This window comes from Sardina pilchardus, chromosome 3 (genome assembly GCF_963854185.1).
Source record: "Sardina pilchardus chromosome 3, fSarPil1.1, whole genome shotgun sequence".
NCBI lineage: Eukaryota > Metazoa > Chordata > Actinopteri > Clupeiformes > Clupeidae > Sardina > Sardina pilchardus.
In genome coordinates, this window is record NC_084996.1 from 34,401,155 (window position 1) to 34,411,154 (window position 10,000).

The 10,000-nt window shown below is 49.5% G+C and overlaps 1 protein-coding gene across 2 annotated transcripts in view; it reads right to left on the bottom strand.

The window, feature by feature from the left end:
- The window catches only part of plcl5 (phospholipase C like 5), a 74,524-nt gene that overhangs the window by 27,662 nt on the left and 36,862 nt on the right, over positions 1 to 10,000 (bottom strand). For both annotated transcript variants that reach the window (XR_009938691.1, XM_062533001.1), the window contains exon 2: positions 6,439 to 8,928. Coding sequence is in view for 1 of the 2 variants with exons in the window: in XM_062533001.1 (XP_062388985.1) it covers positions 6,439 to 8,928 (2,490 nt within the window). In the remaining variant the exon portion in view is untranslated. The remainder of the gene's footprint in view (positions 1 to 6,438; positions 8,929 to 10,000) is intronic.

A 10,000-nucleotide genomic window follows, 5' to 3' on the forward strand; every position in this document is an offset into this window, starting at 1 on the left:
TGTGTGTTAAAGTGTGTGTGTGTATGTGTGTTAAAGTGTGTGTGTGTGTGTACGTGTGTGAAAGAGAAAGAGTGAGTAAAAGATCTATCTATCTATCTATCTATTTATCTATTCTTCCTCTCTCTCTCTCTCTCTCACAGTGCCTCTCTGTGTATTTGATTGTTTGCATGTGCTGGTGCTGGGAGTGCTTGTGTATGCGTGTGGTATGCTGTGCTGTGCTGTGCTGTGCTGTGTGAGCGCCTGGGCTAAAGTGCGCTGATTGTTCAGCCTGGCTCATTTCCCTCCGGAGCGCCTGTGGTCTGGTCCCCCCGTCAGCGTGACGACTCTGCCCAGGCCTGGGGCTCCGCTCCCCAGCCGCGCTCCCCGCACACGTCCCCTGCTCTGGGCCATAAAGTCAACACCTTCAGCAGGACACGACCCCAGGGCCAGACTCACGCTGGGCTCTCAGCTCACTGCACTCCCAATGCTCCGATGTGCATGCAGAGAACACGTGTGTGTGTGTGTGTGTGTGTGTGTGTGTGCGTGTGTGTGTGTGTGTGTGTGTGTTTGTACACATATTCACCAACTTAAACAAATGCAAACACACATACCACGCACAACAGTGAGTGAGAGCTGTTCCTTAACCTCCAGGCTGTAAGTCTCCCCATTCACAGGCAGTGATTAGGAATATCCACTGCTGTGAGAATACACATGATGAAATCTACCAGTGTTCCTAATTGAGCTCCAAATGATAGTAGTTTATCAGCTCCTGTACGCTACTGTTGCACTTCTCAGCCGAGATGCGGCGTTTTCATTTCAGTTTGTCTTCCTCTCTCATCTCTTTCTTTTGCTCCCTCTCTCGCTCTTCCTCTCTGTTGATATACAAAGGACACCCACTGGGAACTCAACAGGGAGCAGTCGCTTCAAAACAGAGCCACACACACACACACACACACACACACACACACACACACACACAACATCCACAAACGAGCAGTGGCATCCTTTCACCAACTCTCTTTTCAATTTCTTTCCTTCTTTGTCTTTTGTCCTCCACTCTCCACAACCGCCATCACTTCCATTTCTGAGGTTAACGACCCTCCCTCGTGTCACACAGTCCCAAGACACACGCACACACACACACACACACACACACACAGAGGGGGCTTGGGGCCAGAGAGCGCGGGAAAATCCCACATCCGCCACACGTAGTGCTAATTCATTCCAGACACTTTGTCTTCTGTTTGGTGAAGAGATTGAGGGAAGGCAGGAAAAGAGAGAGAGGAAGAGGGACAGAGAGAGAGAGAGAGAGAGAGAGAGAGAGGAAAGGGGGATGGGGTGCTGAAGAGAGAGGACAGGAGATACTTTAGATGCTGTCAACACAACAGTCTAACTACAAACACACACACACCCACGCGCACACACACACACACACACACACACAATCCTCTTTACACACCCCTTCCTCCTAACCAGTACCAAGCAACAAAAGAGGCAGTCCATCCATTCATTACATGAACAGCATGAGTTGGGCCATTACTTGCCAGTGGTGATTCTTCAACAGCAAGGGAGCCAACACATGAGCGCTGAGGGCTCAGCCCTGAGATCACTACTGCTCCGCCTGCAGCTCCTGATTGCCTGACAGATCCTCTGCTATTGATCGAGAGGCAGAGACGGAGTCTTGCTGTCCCAGATTCATCAATGTTAGGAATGTTCTGTTAGTACTCAAAGACATGCTGCGCCATTATAACTCACATTCAGGTAGAATGATTGTTGTTGTGGTGACCCTGCATTGGTACACTGTAGCACATGCACCCACTGCCCACCATGTAGAAAAGTCATACTGGCCATGTAGAGGAAATCAATACTGGCCTTTCCAATAGGCCTATAGATGAGCTTTGCACATATAACAATAGGGCAGGCTATTTTCACAGCATTTACAGTAGTTGTCATCTCCCAAACACCCATCCTCTCTCTAAGTTCTTGGTTCTTCAGAGTGTTCTGGCCATAGAGCGTTACTCATTCCCTCCATGGATCTGTGCTCTAAAGATATGCACTTTGCCTTAACCCTACTGTAGCTACTGAGCAAACGAGGCGCTTTCCTGCATTGCTGCATCACCAGGATGAGACAGGGCTCAAGCAGTGGGCGCCAATGCACTGCAGAGGGTTGTTTTGTAAGAGGACGCTGACTATTCCAGTGTGTGTGTGTGTGTGTGTGTGCGCGCGTGCATGTATATGTGTGCGCGTGACGCTAACCTGCTCACCGAAGACTTATTTACTTCAAATCATCCAAACGGATATATTAACAATTTTATGCTCCAGGCTGCAGTGAAGCTACAGCAGGAGCCACCGGAGGAGACTGTGTGAGTGTGTGTGTGTGTGTGTGTGTCTGTGTGTGTGTGTGTGTGTGTGTGTGTGTGTGGTGTGTGTGTGTGTGTGTGTGTGTGTGTGTGTGTGTGTGTGTGTGTGTGCGTGTAAGGACCTGACTATCAAGACTGCTTTGTATTCTTGCTCACGGCACAACCCCAGAAGGGTTTTTAAATGTAAAATTACCTCAGTTTCCGTCCCATCACTGTTGCTCTCCTTTATAATGTGTCCTTCATTCAGACGGACGCTTGTCCCTGCTGCCGTCAGCCTGATAGCGGCCAGCCTCATATATATGCACCATGGGTGCACACTCCACAGAGCCCCATTTAACCCCTTCCACCACAACACTACTTCACTTGACATACAGTACACAGCAGTCACACACTGCTACTACAGTAACTTAATAAATACAAACTGAACGTAACAGAGGTCAATTGTAATGATTTCCAATGACCTGTACCTAGTCTTTATACATCATTCAAGCCTACATAACTCATAAATCATGAGCCAAGGAAATAAATGAGGCAACTGGGACACAGAGACCAAACACAGAAGGAGAGATAGAAAGAAAAAAGGGAAGAAAAGAAAGAAAGAGAGATACTGTAGAAAAAAATCAATGACACCAATTTGCATGGGTGGAACAAGTCCAGGAGAGCTGTGGAATTTGTAAAACTCTTCATCCAACAAAGCTTTTCAAGCTGTGGTTCATTCTCAAAGTGGCACACACTTTATGCAGGTCATAGTGCTTCTTTTCTCTGTTACCTTGAGATAAGTGATCGCCTGCAGCGCTTACCACAAGCTCTGGGATTTGCAACCTTGATTTACAACCCAAATTAGAAGAAGTTGGGACAATGTGTAAAATGCAAATAAAAACAGAATGTGATAATATGCACATTTTGTAAACTCATATTTAGCTGCAAAAAGGATGCAGACAACAAATCAAATTTTGAAAATGGCATATATTTCTATTTTATTTAATGACAAAGAAAGCTAAAGGAGGAAAGTTTTACAACTAATTGGGGTAACTGGCAAAATAATTGGGTATGGAAAAGAGCTCCCAGAAGAGTCTCTTAGAAGTAAAGATGAAGAGGTATTCATCACTCTGTGTAAACGTTTGTGGACAAATGATGAAACAATATAATTATAATGCTTCTGAACATGAAATTGTGAAGTATTTGGGGAGTTCACCCCAGATAAATCCCGATAAATATTTGCAAACAAGGGACAGAACTGAAACACAATATTGGATGGTATTAGTGGTCTTTTGGACCTCAGATGGCACTGCATTAAAACCAGACCTGTTTCTGTAAAGAAAATAATTATATGGGGTCAGGAAAACCTCTGATAACCGTTGTCTGTGAGCACAGTCAGAAATACCATTGTTTTATCCGGGCCTGAGCTGCTTTAACATGGACTGAGGTCAAGTGGAAAAGGTCCTGTGGTATGATCAGTCAACATTTGCTATCATGGAGATCCTGGACTCCTCTGGGCTAAAGAGGAGCGGGGTTCTCCAACTATCCAAATTATCCAACTATTCTGTTCAATAAAAGACTACAATTGAAAGAGTTGCTATGTGATTGTATGTGATTCCAATGTGATTTTAAGCTAGCTGGCTAGCTATGGCTCAAACACATATAATCAATAGATAAACACAGTGCAAGTGAATCATTGACGTTCACTGTAGTGTGCTATACTAACAGTATTACTACAGTATGGGGTGACAACAGTCTTCTTTGTATGGAATACAAAAACATGCAATGTTGCAATGTTGTTGACATCTGCCAGTGGCAATCTTAAACTAAATTATTCTTGAATGTTCTTTCATTATCCATTTGAATTATGCCCAACTATCAGCTCAACCACTGCAAATTTATTAGGGTTCACAAACAAACAAATAAATCAATCAACATGGACCTCATTAGAGTCCTTGTTACATAAAAATCTTGTACTTGTGCTTGTTGTTGTTATTACTGTAAAAGACAGCAAATGTAGATGGAAATATAGACAATATATTGTATTAATGGATTAATTATACTAATTTATTTCTCGTAGGTTCAATATTTTAAATCAAACGGATCAAGAAGCGAGTAGGAGAGAGATAGGGTGGGATCAGAAAATGGCCAGAGGTCGGATTGGAACCCATGTCCCCTTGGGAGGTTGGACCAGAGCGTGAGACTATGGACACTGCAGCCGCTTGCCTTGAACCACAGCTTTCCCCTGAATCAGAAGAAAATTCATTGTCTATCCAATTTTCTGATTGAACTTACGCAATCATGCTGTGTTGTGAAATATGTTTCTGTTTAGTTGTTTCCGGTGTTCCAGCCAGTCTGTTCATATTTCTCATTTTCAGACAGGCTGAACAAGAACACTGCTGCCATTTTTGGCGTTTTCTGAATCTACTGTAGGACAAAGTCTATACCATAAGATACGGCGGCAATATCCCATAGTAAAATTTTTTCCATTACCCAAAATCCTACATGCCATCTTAAACTGCGATGAGGATTTCAGACTGCAGACATACAGACTCTGGCCCTGTATGCAATGAGGCCCCAGGAAGGTTGCACATTGTTCTTTAAATACACTACACACCAGATGCAAGTCCATGGTCATTTCAGGCATGCAGTCTACAATGAAAAACAATGGGGATGCATTAGAGGAGGCCAGACTGTGTGGAGAGGCTCACTCACACCTTCTGCAATATGTGCCTGAGCTGAGCCCCACAGACTGAGCAAACAGGCTTGGACTTTATTCCTGAAGATGAGCTCACAGTCTTTCCCACCATCAGGCCTTTGTTTGCTGCCTGAGGAGGATGGATTTCTGTGAGGCTGCAGTCAGTCTCACATTCTCTTCTGGAATGTGCCCAGACTTTGAAATGGAATTATATCTCGGCTGTCTACCCCGACCTCTTTCTGCACCCACCTATTTCACTCATCCGGCTGCTATATAGTCCCAGTAGTTCAACATAGACCTCTCTTTGCCACAACAACAACAACAACAACATCAACAATATTATCAACAGAGAAGTGTTTGATCATACCCTTTTCCATCTGCACACTCATACACTCACGCACAACACTTAAGCATTGTTTTGCCCGAGGCCTTTGTGCTAATTCACTACTGTTAACCATTTCTCTGTCTTGTTTATGGTCGAGCCTCCTCTGGTGGGTAAATATTGAGTGATTAGAGAGTGTTGTGCCTGCCTCTTTTTCTGCCTCTCAGAGAGCAGTAGATTAGCGAGCAGACAGTCACGCTAGCGCTAACATCTTTTGTATCTTCTGATTCACGCCAGTGCTCCCAGGGCATAAACAAACCCCTAATTGGACCTAGTTGGAACAACACAACTTCTCTCCCTCTCTTTCTTTATCTACCTCTCTCTCCCTCTCTCTCTCTATATATATATTTATCTCTCTCTCTCTCCTATCACTAATTGGAAGGACTTACTATTCCTTAAATCAAGACAGTCTTTCCCACTTCCTAAACTAATGAAATGTACATAGGCCTACACCCCAAAAACAGAAGCCATAGGAAAAGATTCATCATGGAATTAGCGTCTACAAAAAGTTGACACAACTAGCGAGGGGGAGAAAAGGGGAAACTGTGAAGGCAGAAGAGAGCTTTGAGACAATGAGAGCAGTGGAGCCAACTCCATAGTGCATTTGATCCAGACATGTCAGCAAAAAAGCCTCAGCCCAGATGTTAAAATGGGATAATACCTTCCTTCCGCATGTATTACAGGATGTCTGCAATGTGTAGCATTTAATATTTAAACAGAGGTGCGGCCAGCAGGTTCCCCTGGATATCTTAACTTTGATCAACTGCCAAGTACTCCAGGAGTAGCACTCTGATTTAATTGCCATTTGGCGACTAAACATCCCATTATGTAAGCCTATGAGTAATACACTAAATTTGAACAGACTCCTACACAGTGATGGCACATCAGACATGCTTCTCCAACAGCCAGAGCAAATAAAGAGCAATATTGTGGACTCCATCTGGTTGAGTGTTCAGCCAGTGAGTCGTGAGCCTGTGTGCTATTACCGCTAAGCTGTAAATTGGTGCTAAGAGTGCGCGTCATGCTTGAGTGGCTCTTACCTGCACATTCTCTCTGAGGTCAGTGGCTTCCCTGAGTGGCTGCGTGGAGGCCCGGAACAGCTCGTCCACCACCTTAATGCCCGTGGTCTTGGTGGAGGTGTACTCGCGAGTCTTGCGTCCCTTGCGCACCGACAGGCCCCTCTTGTGCGCCTTGCCGCCCCCGCGGCGGTTGGTGATGGCCACGTGCACGAACAGCGTGGTGTTGGGCAGGAACTCGCCGGTCAGGGACTGCAGGGGGACGTGGCGGTAGCCCGGCTGCAGGCACTCGAACGGGATGGTGTACTGACCGATGAACTCGTCGCCGATGTAGTCGTCGTCCAGCACCACGAAGCGGAGCGCGGCCAGCTCGGGCAGGTTGATCTGGAACTCGAAGCTCTCGTCGAAGATGGGGTTGTCGCCGTTCTGCGAGACGGTCTTGGTGCGCTGCTCGGCGCAGTCGGCCGGGATGCCGTGGATCTCGACGTAGATGTAGGGCTCCACCACGTCCCCCTTGGCGGCCGAGCCCCGCGGCTTTGGCAAGTTCTGCCCGCTGATCACCTTGATGTGCAGGAGCTGCGCCGACACGCCGGGCAGGGAGTCCCGCGCGTTGGCACTGAAGTACGACACCTCCTCCCTCATGATGGCCGGCCGCAGCACGTAGCCGCAGTTGCCGTTCTGCCGGAACCAGCCGAGGTTGAGGTCCATCATCAGACCCGGGGTCTGGTAGTTCATGGCCACGATCTGGCAGCCGCACTTCCAGAAGTCCTGGGGGTTCATGTTGCTGGCATCAATGCGCATGGGCGTGGGGTAGACGCGGGACAGGAACCGCTTGTTGTAGCCCACAAAGTCCTCTGGAAACTCGTTGGCGAAGCGGTTGGCGTCCACCTCGTTGAAGGAGCACATCTCCCAGTACCTCTGCTCCCGTTTGGAGGTCTCAAAGTCCCTGAACTGCACCGACTTGCAGAGCGAGACCAGGTCCGAGAGCTCCTTGCACAGGCGCAGACGTTTGCAGCTGACCCCGTTGAGGTTGTCTTTGTCGTCGGCCCCGACCAGCCGCCTGGACATCTCCAGCCCCTCCTCCTCGTCGGTCACCTCCCCCTCGGACTCGGGGTAGTTGGGAGGAAGGCGTTTGCCCTTGACGAGGACCTTGCCCTTGAGCTTCTCGGGGGAGGGCAGGTAGTGCTCCTCGGGGTGCGGCGGCTCCACGTACAGCTTGTCGCTCAGGATCTTCTTCATGTGCTGCGCCATGACCCGCTGCTGAGGCACGCAGCAGTGCACCACCAGGCACAGGATCAGCGGGTACTCGGAGCTCTCGAAGGCGTACTGGTGGATGACGTCCAGCACCTTGCCGAAGGCCAGCTGCGAGGCTACCGAGCTGCCCACGTAGACCACGGGCTCGCCGTCGGGCCCGTCCCACACCACCACCTCCAGGCTGCGGCAGCCCATGCGCAGGGCCCGGATGTAGCTGGAGATGTCGGACGAGCCCCACAGGTGGTCCTCCAGGAGCGAGGCGTTGTGCGAGGAGTTGATGTAGTAGTGCGACAGCGGCTGGGTCATGTCCTGGCACACGCGCTTGTGCTGCGGGTCGAAGATGTGGCACTCGGGCGACAGGAGGTAGTGCGTGAAGCCGTCGATGGACAGGCAGCCCCGCTCCCGGCCCTCGGCCGACGGCTCGAACTTGTGCACGATGTGGCGGCACATCTCCTCGGACACGCCCTCCACGCCCTGCTCCACCTCCACCAACAGCATCAGGTCCTTGCTGTCCAGGTGCTCCTTGTTGCTGGAGAACTGCATCATGAGGAAGAAGACCTCGGGCCGCGTGCACAGCTCGCAGTAGGCCTCCACGAAGGTGTCGGCGTTGATGTCTTCGCCGTACTCGTCTTTGGCTTTCTGCAGCTCCTTGAACTTGAGCTCGATGCGCGACTCCTTCATGCCGGGGTTCAGGCCCTTGATGATGTGGGTGGCGCGGAGCAGGTCGATGTGGCCCCGCTTCTCCACGTCGGCCAGCTCGAACACCGAGCCGATCCAGGACGTGCGCAGGCTGGGCTCGCCGGGCTCGGCGGCGTCCACCGCGTGCCTCCCGTAGGACACCAGGTAGCGCAGCCCCATCACCCACGTGTTGACCACGTCCGGCGTGCTGGCCACCAGGTCCAGCGACTCGTAGTTCTCCCCGTAGATGATGGAGAAGGCGCACTCGTCCGGGAACTGGTCGGACAGGCCGTTGCTGCGCAGCACGGGGGTCTTCTTGCCCAGGCGCACCTCCTTGATGCTCTTGATCTCCAGCTTGGCCTTCTCCGAGTCCTTCTTGGAGGGCTCCCAGCGCAGCCAGCACATGTCGGCGTCCAGCACGAAGTAGCGGTTGTACATGCGCGAGTTGGAGCGCACCTTCTTCATCTCACAGCCCTCCATCATGAAGGCCATGCAGGCGGCCGTGCTGTTCATCTTGCGGTCGCTCGGCATCGAGCTGAACGACACCGTCTTCTTCCGTGACTGCCTCTGCTTTGAGCCGTCCTGGGGAGAGGAGGAGGAAGAGAAAACATACATAAGGGAAAGGGAACCTTTAAGCTTTTACTGTTCAAATCCTCACATACTGTAGCACACCACTTTGTGTTTCTTGGCAATTTCTAGTAGTTGCATAACATTTTACATAAACTTTGTTTTTTTTTTCTTTGCTTGTTTTTTATTTACTGCTCTGAGGGAACTGCCTTCTGTGTGTCTGCCTTGCATAGCCATTCCAACCACAGATGCTCATACAAAAAAAGCAATTATCTAATCTTTACTGTTGTTTGACAGAAACATTTCCCCATATTGACAGAAAGAGACTGAAATCAATAGAGCAGAAGCTCAGGACAAAGAACTTGATGTCATGACGGAGATGAACCAAAGAACCCATGCATCTGGATGATCCACTTTTCCGGGCTAATCACAGGGATGCTTTTCTCTTCACATATAATAGAAGTCACAGCCTGTTTCTTTTAAAAGGCCAGGGAATAGGTGTAATGACAGAGTGCCAACTAACAGAGCAGACACGGCAGAGAGAGAGAGAGAGGGATAGAGAGAGAGATGGAGAGAGACAGAGAGATGAAAAGCAAAGAAGAGAGAGAGAGGGAGGAGAAGGAGGAGGGGAAGACAAAATTGCGGAGAACATTTGAGCCAGCTTCATCTGCGAAATGCATCGCATTCAATGTGTCAACTACAGATTCAGAGCTCACTTTGTGTGTCAAATACACAGCGACTAATCCAGCTATTATGGGTCATTTAGAGTGCACGAGAGAGGAGCAACAGCCACCTGCCGTTGTTTACTTGATTGTGTCGGCCAAACCCAACAGATCCCGTGGAGGCGGGCAGAGCCGGCGCCCGTCTGGTGTGATTGGAGGGCGAATCAAAGCGCCCGTGCCGCAGGAAGAGCAGTGGGCAGGCAGCGCTGCTGGGTGTGCGGAGCGTAACACACTCAAGTCAATCGAATCCATATCTGACTGACCCAGATACACAGGCTGCTGCGGACCAGCGGCCGAACCGGCGCCGGCCCACACACACCAGTGTGAAGTCACACACACACACACTCACGCATTGCTAGCCTCTC